At 42.3% G+C, this 24,440-nt stretch overlaps 2 protein-coding genes and 1 long non-coding RNA gene across 8 annotated transcripts in view; 1 reads left to right on the forward strand and 2 right to left on the reverse strand.

Annotated features, from left to right (window-relative positions):
* The window catches only part of KIAA0319L (KIAA0319 like), a 95,933-nt gene extending 90,673 nt beyond the window's left edge, over nt 1-5,260 (forward strand). The window contains exon 21 of the mRNA XM_055341761.1: nt 1,211-5,260. Within this exon, the coding sequence (XP_055197736.1) occupies nt 1,211-1,398 (188 nt within the window). The 3' untranslated portion in view covers nt 1,399-5,260. The remainder of the gene's footprint in view (nt 1-1,210) is intronic.
* LOC129520645 (uncharacterized) lies at nt 3,444-16,146 on the reverse strand. Its single transcript, XR_008666646.1, has 3 exons — nt 15,088-16,146; nt 5,279-11,624; nt 3,444-3,520 (listed from the first exon to the last, which is right to left on the reverse strand). It is a non-coding gene; the product is annotated as an uncharacterized LOC129520645 (long non-coding RNA).
* Nucleotides 16,147-17,380: 1,234 nt separating this feature from the next.
* LOC129520580 (zinc finger MYM-type protein 4) overlaps nt 17,381-24,440 on the reverse strand; it is a 137,794-nt gene continuing 130,734 nt past the window's right edge. For all 6 annotated transcript variants that reach the window (XM_055341675.1, XM_055341672.1, XM_055341671.1 and 3 more), the window contains 3 exons: nt 23,484-23,732; nt 20,723-20,852; nt 17,381-19,868 (listed from right to left, as the gene is read on the reverse strand). In XM_055341675.1, the coding sequence (XP_055197650.1) occupies nt 19,661-19,868; nt 20,723-20,852; nt 23,484-23,732 (587 nt within the window). In that variant the 3' untranslated portion in view covers nt 17,381-19,660. The remainder of the gene's footprint in view (nt 19,869-20,722; nt 20,853-23,483; nt 23,733-24,440) is intronic.

Consider the following 24,440-nt stretch of genomic DNA (forward strand, 5'->3'; position numbering starts at 1 on the left):
AGTGCCGGCTTCGGGAAACAGTGACCTCGTTCGCTTGAAAGGTGGAGGTGACGCGTGGGCGCCAGTGGGGGCCCGCGGGGAGAGGCGCCCGCCGACCTCCGACCCGGGGCACGGATTGGCCCCCCGGCAGGACCAAGGGAGCTGGCGGGGACGGCCCGGCTACGACGATGCCCTCTGCAGAATGGGGGCTCCCGTCCCTTCCGGGGAGAACGTCTGGGGGCGAGAGACAAGCCTGGGAAGCGCCAGCAGAGAGGACGCGGGAGGCCCTGGTCACCGCGCTGTAGGGGATGCGGGAGCGAGGGTGCGCGGGAGGCGGCGGGGCCCCGACCCCACGGGTCCTCCTGCGAGCAGAGCTGCGGGGGAGAAGCCGCGGGTGCGCCGGGTCACCCAGGGCCCGCTCTGGGCGCCGCAGAGCCCCTCGCGCCTGGTGTTGAGCGTGTGCGGGCAGAGGCCCCGCTCCGGTTCTGGACTCAGCGGAGGGGGTGCAGCCCGGACACGGGGGGCGGGGAGCCTGGGGGGGCGGTGTCCGGGGCGTTTGGCCCGCCGGTTGATCGACTGAGCGTCCTGCTGCGGCACATTCCCGGAACCCCGAGAAATCCTGGGGCGTCTACACTGGCGTCTGCAGCGGAACCTCCGCACTCACCCTCCTGACCTTGGTGGCGACCCGCTGCACCCCCGCCCCCGTCCTCCCCCGCTGGGCTCCCCCCTTCTTGCCTTCACACAGGACTTGCCGTTGGGAGGGCCGCCGCGTCCTTCCCCTTGCGGCTGGTGCTCGCGCTGGGCAGCGCCCCAGGGGTGCAGTGCGGCCTGCGGAGGGGGCGGCTCGAGAGGGGCCCTGGGAATGGGGGGCCCCACGGGACACGGGGGGGGCAGCTGCGGGGGCGGAGCAGGGGCTGGGGCCTGCGCCTCCCCCTGACCCTCTACGTGGCGGCGGCTCCGCCTGCTGGGCTCGGGCGGGAATTCCGTGGGGGGGCCAAGGTGGAGGGTGTTGGGCCGGGGGTTCGAGCCCTTCCCTGTGGGGTCGCCTGTGTGGGATGTAGGTGAGCTCCGGCCCCGCAGGGTCGCTCGGAGGAGGTGCGTCCTCGCCCCGGGGGCCTAGGGGCCTGGGGCGAGCCTCTGCTGTCCCTCCTTCTGTCCGCGGAGCTCAGCCGGGACCCCTGGGGCGCGCGGCGTGGCCCGGCCCTGACCGGCCTCTCCTCTCTCCCCGCAGGCGGCAGGCAGAAGGGCCCGACGCCCGGCAGCAGCCTCATGCGCTCCGAGTCCGAGCTGGACAGCGACGACGCCATCTTCACGTGGCCCGACCGCGACAAGGGCCCGCGGCCGCAGGGGCAGAACGGCTCGGTGCCCAACGGGCAGGCCCCGCTCAAGGCCCGGGGCCCCCGCCAGGAGATCCTGTAGCGCGGCTGCCCGAGCGCCATCCAAGCTGTGAACGAGCGGGCGGCTTCCTCTCCGCCCGAACCTGCTGGGAGCGCCCCGCCCACGCCCCCCCCACGCCCCCGCCAGCCCCTCCCAGCCCCTCCGGGGACGGGACCAGGGACGGGGACCCGGGGACCCGGGGTCGCACCCTCTCCCGCCCGCGGGCACCGCGCAGCCGCCCCGCCGGGTCCCCCGCGTGTCGGACGGCGTCCTCGGGGCTCGGGCTCCCGGGCGGGCGGCGCCCCCAGGACGCGCTTCACACCGCCGCGCTCCCGTCGGGACAGGATTAAACCAGCTATTTAATTGTACGTGTGCGAACCGGCTCCGGCTCCGGCTCCGGCCGCTGCGTAGCCGTGATGTCACGGCCCGGGGGCGGGGCTCGGGGGCCCGTGCGGGCTGCGGGCACAGAGGGTTCGGCCTCCCCCACCTCGCACTCCCTCCCCCCAGGCCCGGCGCGGACTTGCACCTCTGGGCCCCTGTGCTTCCCGTTAGGATCCCCGGGGCGGCAGGGGCGGCCCTGCGCCCACCATCCCTTGGGGTGGGGGGACTGGCGGTTTCTCCGGGTAGAGAAACTGAACTGAGGCCCTGCAGAGCCTGCGTGTGGTCCGGCTCGAAGGCCCCCGGGACCGCACCTGGGAGTCGGGGCACGCGGGGACCCTGACTTCGCGCGGCACCTAGGACTGCCCGGGGCACCCGGGGGCGGGGGCCAGGACGTGATCACCCACGGGCTTCGCGGTCTCTCTCCGCTTGGGGGAACGCAGGCCCCATCCCGGGCCCTCCCGACCGCTGCCTTCACCTCCTCACCTCCGAGGACCCTTTTGCAGCCTCTGCTCCTCCCACCAAGGGGGCAAAACTCACACCGTCCTCCCCGGCGAGGAGCCCCGCGCTAGGCTTCCACGACCGGGGCACCGGGTCCCCTACTCCGAGGCTGGGCGCGCTGGGGGCTGGCAGTCGCCCGGCTTCTCCAGGGACACGGCAGCTGCACGAGGGAAGAGATGGCAGGTCTCGGCAGCGCCGCGCAGGGGACACGGCCCGGAGTCCCCGGAGCGCGACTCGGGAGTAGGACGCGGAAGGACTCGAACTGTGAGCAAACACCGGATGGGGCTGGGGCCGACGGAGGGCGGAGACCAAGGCGAGGGAAGGTCCGTCCAAAGGCCGCAAAAAACGCTGCTGAGCTTTAGAGCTGAAGTGCCACGTTCGCGGAGGGCTTGAGGAAGCCGCTGCGACCTGGAACTGGACTTCCTAACATATACGCCGGAGCTCGGGAGGAGGAAATCCGCATCAGTCGATGAAACAAAACAGGAGCAAAGAGGGGAAAAAACAGCATTAAAACGTGACCCTTTCAGATCGGATATTAAAACCACTGCCACTACTTCCAAACACAAGTTAACAGGTTGGATGTACTCGTTCAACTATTTATAAGTGAGGGACCTAAGAGGTGACATCCCAAGACTGGGGGAAAAGGACAGTAAGGATCCTTAGGGGCTTTGGTTCCTATTAAGACAACGAAGTGGCATAGGCTCTGGGTCCCTTCCCCAAAAATGGACTTAGAATTACAATATAGCTTAGGAACCACCACCAAACCTACAAGAAATCCGTCCCGGACCTGTAAGAACCCCGAGCAGCCTGGAGTCCCCACAGGCAGGGAGACCAGGCAGCAGGGAGAAGCCCACCCTTGTAGTACTTGTGGCTGTCAGTCAAGTGACCAGTGTCCACGGGACACCGTCGGGCAGCCTAGGAGTTCTGCTCTTGGGATTAAAATACCCCCACCCCCTCACCCCCCCGCAGAGCCCTGTGGCTGGCAGAGGACAAAGGTGAAGGTGCTTCCCGAGGGTCTGAAGGTAAATCTCCGAACACGACCCGGCGGAGTGCCCCCCGCTGACCGGGCTGGCCCGTCGCTGTCGGCAGGGCCTCGCCTTCCCCTTCACTCACTGGGAGCGACGGCTTAGGCCCCCGCCCTGGCCTTTCCTCAATAAACGTTACCAAATAGGAGCTAGTGCGCTGAAGGGACAGGGGCTCGTGGGCCACAGTAACCGGATGCTGCCTGAGGAGGCCAGTCCTCGGTCCTGAAGACGCAAACTAAACATGCACACCAGCCAAGAAACTAAAAATAAAATAAATATACAAGGAAATATTAGTAATATGAACCAGGAACAAGGACCATGTTGAAAATAGTACAAAAATCAATGAATGAGACACAGGGACACATATAGGTCAAAACTAATTAGCTGGTAATAGGAAGCAGGAAAAGACAGACACACAGCAGGCAGTCCAGGGACAGAGCAGTAGTGTCCACATCTGAATAACGGCGTCCTAGAAGAGAAGAAAAGTGGAAAAGGAAATACCTGAAGAAATGAGAAACTGGCCAGAATTAAAGATGAAAAAACTCATGGATGAAAAACGTACAGAAAACATACAAACAGAAACACTAGACTGAAAGACATTTAAGACCATCTAAGAAAAGCAAAACTTCTGACAGCTCCTACACAGAGAGAGTAGATCAATTACGGAGAGGGATCAGTCGGGCACCAGGTTTCTTAATAGTATTTAGGTGAGAGACAAAGACGTTCCCAAAATGCTGAAGGAAAAGAACTTTGAACTCAAAATTCCTATCAAGACAAATTCATTTAAGTATGAGGATGCAATAAAAAATACTCTCTGGGGGATCCCCTGGTGGCTCAGCGGTTTAGCACCTGCCCTCCGCCCAGGGCGTGACCCCAAGGTCCCGGGATCTAGTCCCACATCGGGCTCCCTGCATGGGGTCTGCTGCTCCCGCCGCCTGTGTCTCTCTCTCTGTCTCTCATGAATAAATAAATTAAATCTTTAAACAAACAAACAAACAAAAACTCTCGGGGCACCTGGCTGGCTCAGTTGGTGGAGCAGGCAACTCTTGCTCTTGGCGTTATCAGTTCAAGCCCCACACTAGGGGTAGAATTTACTTAAAAAATATTCTTGGGGCGCCTGGGTGGCTTAGTCAAGCGCCTGCCTTTGGCTCAGGTCATGATCCCAGGGTCCTCGGATTGAGCCCCACACCCGGCTCCCTGCTCTGCTGGGAAGCCTGTTTCTCTCTCTTTGCCTGCAGCTCCCCCTGCTTGGGCTCTCTCTGTGTGAAATAAATAAAATCTTTTTTAAAAATTTAAAAAATAATATTTTGGAAGCAAATATGAAAACTGAATTTAGACATGAGATATAGGAAACAAAGGTGAGCAAATACTTTGGCAAAATGTGTAATTCCAAACAGCTAGGGCCAATGGAATACAAAATGAAGTATATCAACAATCCAAAACCAAAATTCCAAAGAATATCAGCATGGTAGAGTCGGGAAGACCAAAGGAACATAAAAGACTCTAACTTGTCTCCTCCCACAGACACAAAACACATCAACATAAGTGACCCAGAAAGTGATCCAAAGCCTAGGAAACAAACTGCACAACTAAAGGCAGGGAAAGGGCCACACGGAGGCGGCGGCAGCTGGTGGGCAACAGTCTCCCGCCAGGGGAGGGTGATCTCCGTAACACTTGCCTGTGAAAGTGACAGGGGCCAAATTTTGTTACGTTCTCACAACCAGAGGATTTAACACCTAGGGGTTTAGCACTCCGGTGGCTCAGCGCTGGGAGAGCCCAGAGGGCCTTAGGAAGCATCTGGGCCCTAGAGAGACCACACAGCCAGTGCAAATACGGCAGCGAAGTGGCAGTTTGAAGAACCCTAAAGGGTGAGGGATTTGCTCATCTTAGAGCACGGCCTGGAAGGACAGGGATGGGAGGAAGATCCTCCAGGAACAAAGGAGCTGGGAGGTACCACTGCCTCCTACCCGCGCCCCCCCCCCCACTTCTGCAGGTCTGCCCTCCCCAGTCACATTTACCTTAGTCCTGGTGCTGCAGGCCCCACCTCAGAAGACCAGTGCAATCCTGGCCAACACATCTCTTGACTCTTTCCAGGATCCCTGGAGGCAGCAGGGGGGTGGGGAGGGGGTGTCAGGTCTCCCTTTCCAAGCAGACCACCACATACATTGTTAAAATGTGCCCCACCCTGCTGGGCATCAAACGCTGCCCACAATGGTCAGAGAGAACCTCTGCACACAGCTGGACTGAAGGAAAAAGAGGCCAAGACTCCACAGCAGAGCACACACAACACACATAGGAGATCCTCCCTGAAGTGCCAGCCCCTGGGGGACAGAGGACACGGCACTGCAGGGCACTACAGGACCTCCTCTTCATAAGGCTATTATTGGTAAAAGTAAGAGAAGTGGCTCACTTCCCTAACACACAGAAACAGACAAAGTTAGACAATATGAGAAGACAGAAAAAGATGTCCCAAATGAAAGAACAGGACTGAACCACAGCAAGAGACCAAAGCCAAACAGATATAAGTAATATGCCTGGTAGAGAATTTACAGTGATGATCATTAAGCTACCCACTGAACATAAGAGTGGATGACAGTAATGAGAACCAACCTGACACCAAGAACATATTAAATGAAATAAGAAATACACTAGATGGAATACATATCAGGCTAGACTGGAGCAAGGGAACAAGTTATAACCTGGAAGACCGAGTAATGTGAAAATAACCAAGGTGAGCAAAGGAAAAAAAAATATGCACTTGAGAGTAGTCTAAAGGAACTCAGTGATATCAAGTGTAATGATATCTGCATTGTAAGAATCTCAGAAGACAACAGAGAAAAGGGGGTAGGAAATTTATTTGAAGAAACAATGGCTAGACACTTCCCTAATCTGCAGAAGGAAATAGATATCTAAATCCAGGAGACACAGCGATCCCCCCAAAACTTAAACCCAAGGAGGTCTACACAAGAAACATAATAATTAAAATGGGAGGAAATAGTGCTAAAGAAAAAAAATTTAAACCAGCAAGAGAAAAGATAGTTACATACAAGGGAAACTTCAAAAGGCTATCAGATTTTTCAGCAGAAACTTTGTGGGCCACAAGGGAGTGGTATGATATATTCAAAGTGCTGAAAGTTGGGAAAAATCTGCAGCCAACAATAACTCTTATCCAGTAGGGTTATCATTCAAAATGGAGAGAGTTTCTCTGACAAACACTAAAGGAGTTCATGAACACTAAATGAGCCCTTCGAGAAACATTAAAGGGGACTGGGTGGAAAGACCCTAAGTGAGAGTATAAAAAGCAAAAAACAAACAAAAACCCACAAAAAGCAGTAAAAATAAGTATTTCTGTAAAAATACTTTTATCAAGGGATTCATAAAATAAAAGGATTTAAATGACAACACATACCTAAAACAGGGAAGAGTGGAGTAAAGAATAGGTTCAAATCTAAGCAACCATCAACTTAACATAGACGCTGTATGTAGATGTTACATACAAACCTAATGGTAACCAGAAGTGAAAAACCAGTAATAGATATGCAAAGAATCAAGGGAAAGAAATCAAGTATATCACTAAAGAAAGCCAACAAATCATGACAAGAGAAGAAAGGATCAGAGAAAACCTGCAGAAACAACTACAAAACACGTAACAAGATGGTGATAAATAGTACCTATCAATAATTACTGTGACTAAATGGACTAAATGCTTCAATCAAAAGACAGTAACAAGAGTGGATCAAAAAAACAAGACCCCCCCCCCAAAAAAAAAGACCCAAATATATGCTGCCTACAAGAGACTCATTTCAGACCTAAAGACATCTACAGGTTGAAAATGAGATAGGAGAAACATTTATTATGTAAATGGACATCAAAAGAAAGCTGGAACAGCAATACTTGTATTAGACAAAACAGACTTTAAAACAAAGGTGGTAACAAGAGACTCCGGACACTATATAATAATAAAGGGGACAACCTAACAAGAGGATATAATAATTGTAAATATTAATACACCCAACATAGGAGCACCCAAATACATAAAACAAACATAAAGGAAATAATTGATAATAATACAATAATAGTAGGGGATTTTAACACCTCTCTTAAGTCAATGGGACATGTCATCCAAATAGAAAAGCAACAAGGAAATAGTGGCTCTGAATGACATACTGGACCAGATGGACTTACAGAACCATTCAGAACATTCCACCCTAAAAGAGCAGAATACATATTTTTCTGTTGTGTACACAGAATATTCTCTAGAATAAATCATGCATTAGGCCACAACACAAGTCTCAACGAATTAAAAAAAATCAAAGTCATACTGTGAACCTTTTCTGAACACAATGCTATTAAACTGGAATCAACTATAAGAAAAAAAAAATCCAGAAATACCACAAATACACAGAGGTTAAATAACATGTGACTAAAGAGTGAAAAGGTCAACCAAAAAGACAAAGAAAAAAAAATTACATGGAAACAAATGAAAATGAAAACAAGATGGTCCAAAATCTCTGGGATTCAGCAAAAGTGGTTCTAAGAGGGAAACTTAAAGTTACAGGCCTACTTCAAGAAGCAAAAGAATCTCAAATGAACAACCTAACCTTACACCCAAAGGAGTCAGATAAAGAACAAAATCCAAACACAGCAAAAGGAAGGAAATAAGATCAGAACAGAAATAAATAATATAGAAACTAAAAAACCCCAACAGAACAGATCAATGAAACCAAGAGATGGTTCCTTATAAAGATCAACAAAATTGATAAACCTCTAGCCAGACTCAAAACAGGGAGGGTGAGGGCCATATAAAATAATTAATGAAAGAGGAGAAATAACCACTAATACCACAGAAATACACACTGTAACAGAGTATTATGAAAACTATATGCCAACAAATAGGACAACTCTTACAAGACATGGGTAAATTCCTGGAAACATATAACCTACCAAATTAAACCAGGAGAAACAAAATTTGGATAGACCACCAATTACCAGCAATGAAATTCAATTAATAATCAAAAAACAAAGGTCCAAGATGAGATGGCTTCACAGGCTAACTCTACCAAACATTTAAAGAAGAGTTAATACCTATTCTTCTCAAAGTATCCCCCCCCCAAAAAAAAAAGAAGAGGAAGGAAAACTGCCAAATTCATTTGATGAGGCCAGTATCACCCTGATACTAAAACCAGATGAGGACACTACAAAAAAAGAGAACTACAGCCAGTATCTCTCATGAATATAGATATAAAAATCTGCAACAAAATATTAGCAATCTGAATCCAACAAGAAGTATAAAAAAACATACACCATGATCAAGTGGGATTTATTCCTGGGATGCAAGAGTTGTTCAGTATTTACAAAGCAATCAACATGACTGTCTTCAATAAGAGAAATGATAAAAACTACATGGTGGTTTCAATAGATAAAGAACAAGCATTCAACAAAGTACAACATCCATTCAGGATTAAAAAAAACCCTCTGCGGGGCAGCCCTGGTGGCTCAGTGGTTTAGCGCCACCTTTAGCCCAGGGCCTGATCCTGGAGACCCGGGATAGAGTCCCACATCAGGCTCTCTGCATGGAGCCTGCTTCTCCCTCTGCCTCTCTCTCTGTCTCTCATGAATAAATAAATAAAATCTTTAAAAAAAAAATCCCTAATAAAAAAAAAAACCCTCTGCAAAGTAGATCTAGAGGGAACAAACCTCAATATAATAAGTCTTTATATGAAAAACCCACAGCTAACATTATACTTGATGGTGAAAAACTGAGAGCTTTTCTCCTAAGGTCAAGAACTCTAAGATAAGGATATCCACTCTCACTGCTTTTCTTCAACATAGTACTGGGAGTCCCAGCACAGCCATTAGACAACATAAAAAAATAAAAGGCATCCAGATTGGTAAGGAAGAACTAAAACTCTATTTGCAGATGACTATACAGAAAACCCTAAAGACTCTACCAAAAAAACTCTAGAACTGACAAAGGAATCCAGTAAGATTACGGGATACAAAATCCATGTATAGAAATCCCGTTGCTTATCTATACACTAAAAATGAAGCAGCAAAAAGTGAAATTAAGAAAACTATCTCATCTTCAATTGCACCAAAACCAATATAATATCTAGGAATAAGCTTAACCAGAGAGGTGAAAGACCTGTACTCTGAAAACTTTCAGACACTGATAAAGAAATTCAAGATGATGCAAAGAAAAGGAAAGACATTTCATGCTCATGGATTGAAAGAATACGTAATGTTAAAATTGCTACATTACTCAAAGCAATCTACAGATTTAATGTGATCCGTATCAAAATACTGATGGCATTTGTTCACAGAGTTAAAACAAACAATCCTAAAATTTGTATGGAGCCACAAAACCTCAAACAGCCAAAGCAATGCTGAAAAAGAAAAACAAAACTGGAGGTATCACAATTCCAGATTTCAAGTTATATTACAAAGTGGTGGTAATTAAAGCAATGGCAGTGGCATAAAAACAAACATAGGTCGATGGAACGGAATATAAAAACCAGAAATAAACCTGCAATTGTATAGTTAATTTATCTTCAACAAAGGAGGAATGAATACAGAGTGGGAAAAAGATAATCTCTTCAACAAATGGTGTTGGGAAAACTGGACAGCAAGCAATATGCAAAAGAATGAAACTGGACCACTGTTTTTCTTCATATACAAAAATGCTCAAAATGGATTAAAGACCTAAATGTGAGATCTGAAACCCTAAAAATCCTTGAACACAGTACAGGCAGTAATTTCTCTGACACTGGCTGTAGCAACATTTTCCTAGCTGTCTCCTAAGGCAAGTGAAATAAAAACAAAAATAAACTACTGGGATGACATAAAAAGTTTCTGCACAGCAAAGAAAACAACAAAATTAAGAGGCAACCAGCTAAGTGGAAGAAGGTATTTGTAAATGACACATGCAATAAAGGGTTAGTATCCAAAATATATAAATAACTGACACAACTCAACACCCCAAGAACAAATAGTCCAGTTAAAAAATGGGCAGAAGACACAAACAGACATTTCTCCAAAGACATCCAGGTGGCCAACAGACACATGAAAATATGTTCATCATCAGGGAAATGCAAATCAAGACTATAATGAGACATCCCCTTACATCTGTCAGGATGGCTAAAATCAAAAACATAAAAAACAAGAGTTGGTGAGGATGTGGAGAAAGGGGAGCCCTCGTGCACTGTTGGTGGGGACACAAACTGATACAGCCACTGTGGGAAACAGTATGGAGGTTCCTCAAAAAGTTAAACATACAACTATCCTACAATTCAGTAATAGCACTACTGGGTATTTACCCAAAAAATAAAAAAATAAAAAAACCCACTAATTCCAAGGGATTACATGAACCCCTGTGTTTATTGCAGCATTATTCAAAGTAGCCAAACTATAGAAGTAGCCTAAGTGTCCACAGATAGATGGAGTGTTTATTACTCAGCCATAAAAACAAATGAAATCTTGCCATTTGGAACAACATGGGTAGAGCTAGAGAGAGTATAATGCTAAGCAAAATAAGAGAAAGACAAATACCATATAATGTCACTTATATGTAGAATTTAAGAAACAAACAACAGGGGAGAATAAAAGACAAACCAAGCAACAGACTCTTAACTATAGAGAACAAATTGATGGGTTACCAGAGGGGAGCTGGGTGGGGAGAGAAGATGGGGGAAATAAGCGATAGGGATTGAAGTACTCTTCACTTATTACAATGAAAAGAACAATAAATGGCAGAAATAAGTTCTCATAGCAATAGTTAAAATGAGTATAAACATCTTAAACTTAACAGACTCCAACCCCTTCTTTTTCATCATCACCTACTCCCCCTGCATTAGCGTCTGAAGAAGCAAATGGTAGGGAGTAATTGGTGAGCCTGGAGCCCAGAAGTCTGCTGGTGAGGGTTGGCCCAGAGAAGAGGCCCAGCAGCAGAGCAACTGAGGTGGCGGGTGGCTAGCATGGTAAGGAGATGGATTCACGTTTGCAAGGAAGGGATTCAGGAAGTAAGCACATACTGAGAATAATGGGAACCAGATCTCTCAGTTTTGTAAAAGGATTTATGAATGTGTAAAGGGAGAAGCCTAGAAAGAACCTCGAGAGGTTGACCTGACGGGAAGAGACGGTAAGAAGTCACAGGCTACAAAACAGGTAGAGGATAGGTATAGCTACGTGGTATGTGTCTATACTCGGTTATGGACTGATTGGTTCTACACATCAATAGGACACAGAAACAACTTTACCTCAGTAGACGAGCACCAAGTGCTAAGGCATTAGGATTCCACGACGGATTCCAAGATTAGGGCAGGGAAAGTACAGAATAATCTTGGAACATCTTGTTTTAAGTAAATGCTGAAAAAATGATGGGGATATATCAGAAGGACATAGGAGTTGACCAGGCTTCCATTGGTTAAATCTAGGACAATGTGCATATTAAAACAAATAATAAGAGCATCAGATTACAACCCAACAAATAAAATAGGAATCCAGGAGTCTATACCGATATAAACAAATGAGTAAGAAACTTAAAAAGATTCTAAGAATTCTTTATACCATGTAACAATATAAGGGCAAAAATGACAAGAAAACATTATCAGGCAAATGTTAACACTGAGAAAGGTAGGGGATCAATATTTATAGTGTCTAAGACAGAATTCAATGCAAAAAAAAAAAAGTGAGGGATTATATGCTGCTAAGAGCAATTCACCAAGAAAATGGCTATTAGTATACCTCAAAAAACAGCCTGAAAACTGACAAAATTTCAGGCAAAGAAAGGTTAGGTGGATAACACTTGGGTTAAAAAAGGAAATGAGGAAACACCTACAAACAGACTGATGATAAAATCAGGTCTGAATCTGAGGCACCATTAAAGAGCTTAAGGGAAAAATAGATTTGAAATCATTTTTCATTTTCAAGAAATCATTTTCAGCTATAAGAATGGTTAAGAATGAATGACACAATCATTAAACAATTTTAAAAATGAACAAAAAAACCCACCAAAAATAAGAAAAATAGTAATAAAGCCAGAAATAAGTAGAAAAGGCAAGACTTACAAAACCAAATGATGGTTCTCTGAAAGATTCTTAGATAAGTTGGAGCAGAAAAAAGAGAAAACACAAACAGAACTCCAAATACAGAATGGAAGAAGGAAAAAATCATAAACCATGTTAATAAAGATGGACATATTGATCAAACTATGTGAAACTTATAAAGAAATATAAAATTGAGGAGAAAAGTTACAGAGAAGTATAAAAATCAAATTGACATCAAAAACTTGAAAAGGCCAGTGAACATTCAGTAAACTAAAATGGCAAAGACCTCTTCTTTATAGAGGGATAAAAACAACTAAAAGAATTCTAAGTTTTACAGTTTGACTATACATTCAAAAACAAGTTTTCTCTAAGTTCCACAGAATGGAAGAGGAATAAAACCTGCCCAACTCTTTTTAAGTCTAGTGATTCCAAAATCAGATGAGAATTCAAGAAAAAAATTTAAATGTTTCACTTGTGATTACAGATACAAAAGAAAAAAAAACAAAATACAAGCTAGACAAGCCTAACAGTATATACATATTTTTAAAATTAAAAAGGGCTTAAAAAAATTAAAAAGGCCTTGTCCAAGGAAAGCAAAAACTGTTCAACATAAGAAAATTCTGTCAATGTGTTTTGTAACATTAATAAAGGCAAAAAAAAAAAAGAGGACTATTAAAATAAATGCAAAAAATTTTTGTTAAGTTCAACACTTTTTATAATTGAAAGAAAAACTCATGGCAGAGATTCCTGAGTGGCTCAGTGGTTGAGCACTGCCTTTGGCCCAGGGCATGATCCTGGAGACCCAGGATCGAGTCCCATGTCAGGCTCCCTGCATGGAGCCCACTTCTCCCTCTGCCTGTGTCTCTGCCTTTCTTTTTCTGTCTCTCATGAATAAATAAAATCTTGAAAAGAAAAGAAAAGAAAAGAAAAGAAAAGAAAAGAAAAGAAAAGAAAAGAAAAGAAAAGAAAAGAAAAGACTCATGGCAAACTGGAATAGAAGGGGATGTCCTTGGTAAAAATTATACCTAAGCTAATAGTATATATAAAAAATACATGTAAAATTAGTTTCATCAAAGAATGCAAGGATGGTTTGATATCAGAAAAATCTATTGATTTTCACTAAACGAATAAGTGAATGAATAATACAAATTATTGATTAGCTACACAAAATGCATTTGGTAACAATCATTTATTTAATCGGGGGGAAGACTTTTTCCTAGCAAAAGCTATCAACTTTTTTTTTTCTTTTTCTTCTTTTTTTTTTTAAATTTATTTATGATAGTCACACACAGAGAGAGAGAGAGAGAGGCAGAAACACAGGCAGAGGGAGAAGCAGGCTCCATGCACCAGGAGCCCAACGTGGGATTCGATCCCGGGTCTCCAGGATCGCACCCTGGGCCAAAGGCAGGCGCCAAACCGCTCCCTCTTTTTCTTTTATTAATTTTTTAATCAAAACTTTCATATCTTGATGTTTAAGATTGCCTTCCAGACTGGATATACAGTTGACCCTCAAAAAAAACATGGCCTTGAACTGCATAGGCACCCATATACATGAATTTGTTTTGTAGGAGAGAACTGTAAATGTGTTTTCTCTTCTTCATGATTTTCGTTAATAAGATTTTCTTTCTCCTACGTTACTTTATTGTAACACAGCATGTAATACATATAACATACAAAATCTGTGTTAACTGTTTATGTTATCAATAAGGCTTCCAGTCAACAGAGGCTATTAGTGGTTTAAGTTTCTGGAGAGTTAAAACTTCTACTGTGATTTTCAACTATGCAGGGATTATCACCTCGACTCCCATGTTGTTCAAGAGTCAACTGTATAGTTCGTTGATTCTTACAGTAATGGTTTTTATATTCCAACAGCAGTATGCTTGGCATTATCCATTTTTCTAATCTGGCCAATCCTAAGGTCATGAATTGATAGGTTTGAAGAGAAATACCATGATTACTAAAGGAGTCTGAAAATCTCTCTTCATACACCTATTCCCTGTTTGGGTTTCTCTTATGAAGTATTCATTATTCTTTGTTCAGTTTTCTTTATAATTCAGCAGTTTGGGGTGTATATTCTAAATATATATCATTTGGTAATTTTACGCATTGCAAATACAGGTATTCCCACTTTTTTAAAGTGTCAGGCCATTTTACTTTTACAAAAAACTTACATTAGAACCCATTTTTGCTAACCAACAGGTATCAGAAGAGGATTTTTACTTTCACCAAAAGGCAGGACACAACAATAGTGTTCTGAGTTTCACAGCTAGCCCATGCAGAGGCAGTGCGCAGCCCGAGGTGCGAGAGCTACGCATACCACCAAACTCCTTTCCTGGGAACTACTCTCAGCATCAAACACCTTAGTCTCCAAAACTTTGCATGATGTCTGTCAGTGCCTGTGCTTTATCTTGGTTTATTTTTCTACATATGTTACCAAGATGTGCCCTGAAGTGTCAGAAAAGCCTCAAAGAGGTCAATTTGGGGTCTGGGAATGCTTTAAAAAAAAAAAAATCCATATAAATTAATGGTAATGTCTTCTCCATTCTACACCGTTTAGGTTTACTAAAGTTTCACAGCAACGCTGTACCTTCAGAGAGCGGGGAAACCTGTATCCTCTCTGAGCCTGTCATTTGTCATCTTTTATCAAAAAACATCTTTAATTTCCATAGAAAATAAATATATAAATTTTCTCCATATCGTTTGTGCTTTGGAAATTTTAAGAAGCTCCTTCTCTCCCCCAGATCACAATATTTTCCATATTTCTATTAATTTTATCATTTTACCTTTCACATTTAAGACCTTTAATCCACTGAGAGCCCACCTTTGGACATGATGCTAGTTAGGTATCCTGTTTTTCTCCATGTAAAAAGCCAGTTTTCCAACACCGCCTACTAAAACAAACACAGGATTTTTGTATATTACTTAATTACTAAATACTTTATAGCTTTCACTGTCACTCTGAATAGTATCTTTTCCTTTTAATTACATTATCTAATTGGCTGCTGCTCTAGTAGAAAAGTGCTTGAAATTTTTATCAACTATTTTGTAGTTACCATCCTTAAGCTTATTTTGAAGTTTCTTTAAATACATAGGTATACCTGAACATCTGAAAATATGACTTAATTTAAAAATAATGAGTTTTAGAGGCGCCGTGGCTGGCGCCGTGGCTGGCTCCGTGGGTGGAACATCCAACTCCTGTTCTCAGGGTCATGAGTTTGAGCCTCCCACTGGGTGTTATCAGTAACTTAAGAAAAAAAAATAAAGTAAAAATAGTGAGTTTATTTCTCTTCCCAATACCAATAGTCTCTTTCTTCTTTTTCTTTTCTTATGGTCCGGATCAGAACTTATCGTTCTATGTTAAACAGCAGCCTGATACTGAGCGTAGTAAATCTGTTAGTCAGGAAACTGGTTTGGCTACTTTAGTATGGCTGAAATAAGATGGCAGGTTTCTTTCTTTCTTATGTGAAGGTCTGAGCTGGCAGGCAGTTCAGCACAGAAGTGGCCCTGCCTTATGAGGTTGATGTGCTTTCGATATGCTGCCCTTTCCCACATAGACAGAACTGGTTTGCCATGAGCACAGTGACACTCTGGCCCATGGAAAAGAGGAAATTACAAGAGGAAGGCAAGCCCTTTCCTTTTTAGGATGTGGCCTGCCAGTGATAAACTACGGTTTCCATCCCATTGGTCAAGTCAGTCCCATGTTCACACTTAGTTGCAAGGTAGCCTGGAAAAGATAATCTCTTACCAAAGAAACTACTGCCTAGCTAAAACATGGGGGAGCAAGGGGTGGTGTGAATGAAGGAAGAAGTGCGGAGATGTATATTGCTGTACAGTTGTCTTGCTCCCAAGTCATCGTATTATAACCAAGTAAATGAAATTTCATTAAGAGTTTCTCCAATTAAAAAAAAAAAGATATACCATGCATTCCTCCTTTTTTCGATGTAGTAAGTTATTAGTGGACTTTTGTGATGTCGATTACTATTCATATGCATATAAGCACATGAGTGAAGAACTTATGATTACATATGGTATTTACTCATTCTAAATATTTGATTCAAATAGTATAAAGGTATTGTGTTTTGCGGAATGAGAAGCCATGAACTTAGTGAAAATTCAGGGCACAGGAAGAGGATTAACACTGATATAAAATCTTGCTATATGCCCAGCAATTTGCATGTTATAATAAAAAAAAAATCCATGACACCTGAAAGCCTACATATTCCAAACTTATGGAAGAGTTATTCTTATTCCTACTTTATAAGAAAACCCAGGCACACAGAAATTAAGTAATTTACCTAAAGCTATACAACCAGTAAGTGGTAAGACTAGGCTCCAAAGCCTCAGATCTTCCTACTCTGTTAACAATTCCTCTCAATGATTATTCTTTCAACAATACACAAGAGGAAATTAGTGCTTAATTCTTTCCTAAAATTTCAACTCCATACCATACAGAAATTTTTAATTTGCATGGAAAATAAACTTCTGAATTTGACAGAAAACTGGGATTCACACGCAGAAATTCGTTTTACTTTGCAATTCTTGGAAAACTCCTGTTTTACGAAATTCGGAATGCCAATAGGCAGACTAGAAACAGTTGATATGGAATCTGAAACTGTTTGCACAAAACCAAGTTAGAGCTAGAGTCGAAGAAAGATGCCAATTAGTCTCACACTTCCAAATTAAGTACGTATTTTCCTTAAGAATGGATCTATATTCTTTAACCCAGTCTCACAATTTCAAAATCATTCAAGGTGAACTGATGCCAGCTTTGTAAATCTTTAAAAAGTTCACCTCAAATGAAACAAATATGTGATACTTGGTATTTCTAGCTTTCAGAGCTTTGAATATAGTTAGCTTTAAAAAAATGGGAACAAGTCTTTTGATGGAAAAAAGAAAACAAGTGAAAACTTTGCAGTGAAACAATATGTTTACTGGACTAAGTAAAAACCAAATAATTTATTTCCTGAAAACTGCTCTCTCTTTGAAATATACCATCTGGTGGCTCATACCCATAGGTTAAACAGAAAAAAAATATCTAAAATTCGTTGAAGACAAAGAAAAGGAATAACTCACCCATCAAATACAAATATACTATTTTATTCTAAGGGAATATTTCTGTGGTTTCTGCAAGGGGAAAACCCAAAAGTGGTTAAAAAACAAAAAAGAACAGAAAGGATAATTTAGATGTTTCTCGTTTGTTTGATGTTTTTTTCTCCCCTGGAAATAAAAATGCAATTTTACATAATTTTAATAAAATTTTAAAAAGCAAATAGTCTGACACACATATCAACAGCTATGCTTATGAAGAATGACCAATAATTAAGATTTTCTTTTACGAATTAATTTAGGGTCTGGACAACTCTGTGGACTAACATGCAATTGAAGTCCTGATAAAGTTATTGACCTGGGTATTGGCTGTTCTCAATTAAAAGATACAGATTTCTTTTTTTCTCTCTGGTGTTTTCTAACAAGGTATCTACTATACCAACAATATTTGTTCTTGATACAACTACAGAAGGGGAAATGTTAGTTTATACAAACCATAAAATTTGTATAGTGGGGGCTATTACAACTGATGTTTCTGGATAGTTTATTGGCAGACTTATCAGACAATCCAGTTGTTTTTCCTCCATATCAAACAAGATCTGGATGCAAGAAGTTTTCCAGTCAGAAATGACAAACACAGATGGAATTAATCATACATAACTGGGGCAGATTTACTTCTTTCACACAGTTCCTGGTAACCAAAATGAAATTTGTTACAGGCAGAGGGACCGAACCATCAAGTACACAATGTCAAAAGGCCTACTTTTTAAATTTTTATTGTACTTAAATGACTTTCATTTATTTAAAAAAAAACGAAAACACCTGCCACCCCCATCTAAAAAATGGGACATATTGGAAAGTCTTTCAGGGTTAAAATTTCTAAGAGGCTTTTTGGACTTCTCTCATTTCTATTATAGGATCAAATTTACCTTAGCTAAAGAAGTTCTGTGATTGGCCAACATCATAAAAGCTTTGAGTCAAAGTTTTCTGGGGGAAGAAACTGAGAATGAAGATAAGGGAGACGGACTGATATCCCAAACACACATATGACTTGCAATCCTCAAAGAACTACTAAAACAGCTAGAGATTGGAATAATGCTATAAGACCTGTTGTGGATATGCAAGACAGTCAATGTCTTTATATCCTAACCCCAGAATCCATATTTTCAAGTTTCTTAGGGCAACAAGGTCATCTTCCAAATTGCTAGGACCTTTTCTACCATAATTCTGATAGCTAAGTAATACTGTGTCTTTGTGGAATTACCCACAGGTTTTGCCAGAGTAAGGAGAAAGACTTTTCTTTTTGAAATGACAAGGGCCTCCAGAAACTGGTGCAAAAGACAAAATAAGGATTTGGGAAACAGGAAGAAAAAACAATGGGAGAAAAGCTGCCATTTGGGGATGAAATGAAAACAAAAGGAGAACCCCCATTTCTGTGTACCACAGCTCATGCTATGAGACAGCAGCAATAAAGGCTGACACCCAGAGAAGTGGGCATTTTAGTGGGTTTTCTACAAACATTTCAAGACACTTGGGGTCTAACGGGCTCCACAGATTTTCTGTGTGCATAATCAGCTCGTGGAGTTTCAGCCCCTTTACACCTCAATTTACCCACATCTAGACCCACAGCGGAGAAGGCTAGACCCAGAAAGTGAGAGGGACACATTACTGTGTGAACAGCAGTGAAGGCCTTTTTCCCTGATGTGAGGGGCCCATGGCAAAAGCACCAGAGGCTTCTATCCTTCACAGAATTGGCTTGGCAGTGAATATCAAATCAAGACCACTTCACTCTCTACCTTTTAAGAAAAAGTTGAGTAATTTTATTGGGTCTTCAAGTCTGGGTCCCACAGTCCTCACCTGATGTCACTCTTAGCTCTGCACTGATTTCTCCTCTGACGTGCACATAGGGCTTGCCCAAGTAGCCTACTGCAGCCGAGGTTTTATTCCAAAGCTACCTCTCTAAGGTCTAAGGTTTCTATGGTAGAGTTTTATACAACAGTTTTCCTTAAAAATATTCCACAATTTGTTATTCCCAAACAAAATAAGATTATGCACCACTCAGAGAAATTGGTTAGTCATTCTGAAGATGTCTAAGAACTATATCACTGCCAAAGAACAACATTTCTCAGTTCATATTCTTTCCTTCAGTTTTCATTTGTACATCCACACTGTGGTTCACGAGTCATCTGTTTTCCATTATCTTATAATCAAGTCAAGAGGACTTGTACTTGTACATCGTTTTCCAAAGCTGGATGCATTCACAGTTTGGTGCATACCCATGTGTATGAAAATAGGAACCCCACTTCCACTTTAATCTGATAATTCAACATCAGAGTCTTCTGATTTGGCTTTGGCAAGTTCTTCGTGTACCTCCCTCACCATGAGAATACGTGTTAACATGGTGTCCAGGGTCCCAGGGTCTATCGGGAATGTGGAGTACCACATGGGGCTATTCGGAACACAGGAGCGCTCGGGTTGCAGGTAAAACACATCATTCCTCTGCTTCACACTTTCAGAACTATCCATAGGGGAAAAAAAAAGAAAGAAAGAAACTAAGGAAATTGGGGATCAGAAAGTATAGGAAATATATAACTACTCTTTAATATAGTGGCTCTCACCTTGTTCCCCGCTGTAACTAATGTCATAGATAAGCAATGCACCCAGGGAGATAAATAAGTTTATGGGCTTTTCGCCCCAGGTGCAACCTGTAACTGCACATTTTTTCCTCCTACACTCACCAGACATGAGTATAATGTTAATAGAAGACAAAGTATAAATCATTCACAAACCTTAGTATTAGGAGCAATAATTTGCCTTACATTTGTAACACTATGGCTAAGAAGAACCACATACCCTCAGTACCCAACATCCCCAAGAGCACTCAATACGTATTACCACGGGGCAAAACAGTGGCTGTATTTCTTTGAAAAAAAAAAAAGTGCTTTAGTGTGGCTCTTATAATTCTAAAGTCTTAAAGTTTCTGTAAGAGAAAGACCACTCAAAAAATACATATTCCTTAAAAATAGTTTTTCTATTTATAGGTTTAGCTGTACAGCCTTTCCTCTATAAACAGCAAAATCCCAACTCTTTAGTTATCACATAAAGGTTGAATAACAGTTGTAAAGATCAAACAGCTCTGGTTCTTGCTTTTAAAGAGATTTTCAGGAGGAAAAGAAAAAAAAAAAAAAAAACTATCCAGATAAAGTGGTTTGCTTCTGGGTCCAAAATCCACACAGATACAAGAATAGGGACAAAAGGAAATTAAAGGTACACCCTTGTTGAAAGTCATATTTCTGATATTCAAGCATTGAAAATCCAAAACATGTTAACTACTGAAGTGTACTGAATCTAGTCCAGAGGAAGACTGCTTACCATTTTGACAAGTAAAACTCATAAAGTCGAACTGGGCATCGTAGTGGGTTGTCAGTATTCTCGGCCATCTCCACACCCACTGGAACCTCATCATCTTCATTTCGTTTCCTCTTCCCAACAGTGAGTTTATCTTGAGACGGGAGATAATAAAAGATTACAAAAATCTTTCCTTCCAGTCTTAAAGACATCCACTGAACTTCGTTTCCAGTCAGACCATCACTCCATTCTCCTCCGGTTCACTCACTCATCCCACAAGCATGGACTGAGCACCTACAGAGGTGCTAGACAGTACGTTAAGTACTGCTTAATAGCACCGAACAGATCGAAGTCCCCTTTCTGTAAAATTTATGTTGCCCTGTTCATCGAAGTGGGTGCAGCACAGCAAAAAGCATGGTACTGGGGAGGGAGCTAGGCCTTAATTCTGAACCCGACTCTGTTATGAAATTTCACTAGGTATATCTTTTTCTTTTTTTTAAGATTATTTATTTATTCATGAGAGACAGAGAAAGAGAGAGAGAGAGAGAGAGCAGAGACACACAGGCAGAGGGAGAAGCAGGCTCCATGCAGGGAGCCCGATGTAGGACTCGATCCCAGGTCTCCAGGATCACGCCCTGGGCTGAAGGCGGACCTAAACCACTGAGCCACCAGAACTGCCCCTCACCAGGTATAGCTTAAGTCACAGCAAGATAAAGTAGGAAAAAGAGGGTTCTAAATGCTCTTCTACATAAGAGATCAAGATAGCTGTCACTTCTTTATCTGAAAATACTTTTACTGTGAAGCATCAGTGTCCACCCGGCACATGTTTAAGTTTCTTTTATCTTGTCACAGTATTATGAGAAATGGAATCTTTGTTGGGGGAAAAAAGTTATCAGTAAACTTGACTATTTGATTAAAAAAAGAGCAAATACTTTTTCACCAACTGAATTTTACAGAGGCCAAGGGTTGCCAAAAGAAACCAGGGTGAAGATACAGAAAGACTGTTTCTTTCCCACTTTCTCCATTCAGGCTTCAAGAGAAGAGCAGTGGGTAGTAGATCTGCTGCAAACCTGAGGAAAAAGGTTTTATTCTTCTTTTCTTACAGCGGCTCTTAATAGCTGGTAAAGAACTTTCCCCAGCTTCCTGCATTAGTTATTACTTAAAATTCACCCCAGTTTTTTATTGAGGATACCTAAATATAAAAATTTATTCATTCAGAAAAGAAGCTGAACTTACTACCAGTCTTGTAATGTATCTCATCAGAAACCAGGAAATGTTACCTGATTGCCTCTCCCTGCCCCCAATTAATGTTAATTAAGAACACAGGGCAGCCCGGGTGGCCCAGCGGTTTAGCGCTGCCTTCAGCCCAGGGCCTGATCCTGGAGACCCGGGATCGAGTCCTGCATTGGGCTCCCTGCATGGAGCCTGCTTCTCCCTCCCTCCCTCTCTCTCTCATGAATAAAATCTTAAAAAAAAAAGTAAGTGCACAAAGTGGCCTATATACAAACAAAATAAAGGAGACAGGACATAGTCGTGGGATGAAAAAGCACAACGGTGTTACATTTTCTAAAGAAAAGGAGCAATGGAGGAAAAAGTTAACACAACCAAGAACATAACAATTATTCTTTATAGACTTTAGTTTCAGTAATTTTTAAATTCTCACATTCAAAATATTTATTATCCCAAAGAAGTAACAACTTGATTTTGGGAACTTTAGAACTTACAATTTTGGTTAAAATTAATATGTTTAATTTCTAGTTCCATAACATGTTAACTTTTTAAAATGTGAAAACAAACTATTATAGTAAGCTGTTTTAGGAACATAAACTTAGAAAATTGTGATTGCTGACATTATTCCACCATGTACAAAAGCAATACAGGTCTTCCTCAACATACAATGGGGTTACGACCTGATACACCCATCCTAAACTGCAAATGCATTTAATACATGTAACCTAATGAACATCGTAGCTTCAATGTGCTCAGAACACTTATGCAGCCCATAGTTGGGCAAAATCCTCTACCACAAAGCCTATTTTATAATAAAGTATTGATTATCTGATGTCACTGATTAAATACTGCACTGGAAAGTGCAAAAGTTGAATGGGTGCAGAATGGCTTAAGCGTACAGGTTGTCTACCCTCGTGATCACGGGGCTGACTGGGAGCTGCAGACGTGCTGCCCAGCATCACGAGAGGGTCCATCACACTGCATTCTACTAACCGAAGATACAAAAGTTCTCAAAGTACAGTCTCTACTGAATGCGTGTGTATCACTTTTTCACAACTGTAAAGCTGAAAAACTAAGTCAAACCCCATCTGTATACTCTAGGCCAACTTTTAAGTTTCTTCAGAAATTGATAGTTAATGTTAGCTAAAAAGAGGTGCTCTGATTAAAAAAAAAGGTTTAGAAATAGATTTAAAAACTAGACAGGTTCCTTTTAACTAGCGATTGGCTGATCTTTTGCCTCTAAATCAGTGACTTTGATTCTTATACTTAAATTCCCTGGAAAGTTTTACAATGCACATTTATTTAAGGATCTAATCCTGACCAATTAAATCAGAATTTCTAATTTAAAAGCCAATAAAAGTACAGTGAAGCAAGTGATTGCTCTCATTTTGTGGCAAGCCTTTAATTAACCTAGCCCTGACAATAAAAAAGCATCTATATATCAATCTAAAGCTACACTCTTCCCTGTCTCAAATTTAGTTCCCTTTCTGTGGTAAATCTCTATTTGTACACTAACCAGACTTGGAACAGAAATCGCACAAACTCCACCACACACCTGGTTCTGACTCCTGCTTCTGTAAAGGGGGGAAGAACCTCAGATATGTCATCTTGGTGCTATACTTCAGGGTCCTGGTTCGTCTCATCACGTGAGCAAAGGAAAGCTTCAAGTGCTCGGTAACATTCTTGAGTTGAAAATATTTGGTATTGAAGAAAAGGAGGGTGTTCAGGAGGACGATTGGTGAGTAAGCGCCCAGCTGTTTGCACTCCCACAAATGCTCTTCTTCAATGCGAGAGAACATGTAACCTGGACCAAAGAAGGGAGAAGGTAGTAACACTACTAAGCTCCTGCTAAATAGGACCAATTAATTTCTTAAATTCTCAGACAGGAAAATATGAAGAAAATGACCCACTGTCCCCATCTTTTCCCCTCTTCTTATATGGAAAGTCAGAAAAGGCACCGCAAAGAAAGAGCAGATGATTCCACTGAAACAGACACTGTGAGCAATCCACTGAAGCAGTTTTAATCTATTGTTATTTTAGACCAGGGTTTGGTAAACTTTTTCTGTAAAGAGCCAGATGGTAAACATTTCAAGTACTGTGGGCCAGGGAGGCTGGACAACACTGTTGTTATTGAAGATAAGGAGCCACAGACAATATGGAAACAAACAGGAGCGGCTGTGTACCAATAAAGTTTACTTATACACACAAATTTAAATTTAATTTTAATTTTCCACAAAATACTACTTTTCTTTAAACTTTTTCCTAACCATTTGTAACTCATGGACTATACAGAAACAGGCAGCAGGCCAGATCAAGTAGTTTGTAGACTCCTGTTTGAGGTCATTACGCTTTCTGTTGTTAGGTGGTTCAGTTTCACTTTAGAATTTATTTAGATTTTATTTAGATTTAGATTTATTTAGATCATCAGAAGGCAGCTAGCTCCCTCCCTCCCATCCCCCCTTATTTTAAATTTCTATTAAGAGTGATTATTTTATGATGACTTATGTGGGAT

The sequence above is a fragment of the Nyctereutes procyonoides genome, unplaced genomic scaffold, assembly GCF_905146905.1.
Source record: "Nyctereutes procyonoides isolate TBG_1078 unplaced genomic scaffold, NYPRO_anot_genome, whole genome shotgun sequence".
Classification (NCBI taxonomy): domain Eukaryota; kingdom Metazoa; phylum Chordata; class Mammalia; order Carnivora; family Canidae; genus Nyctereutes; species Nyctereutes procyonoides.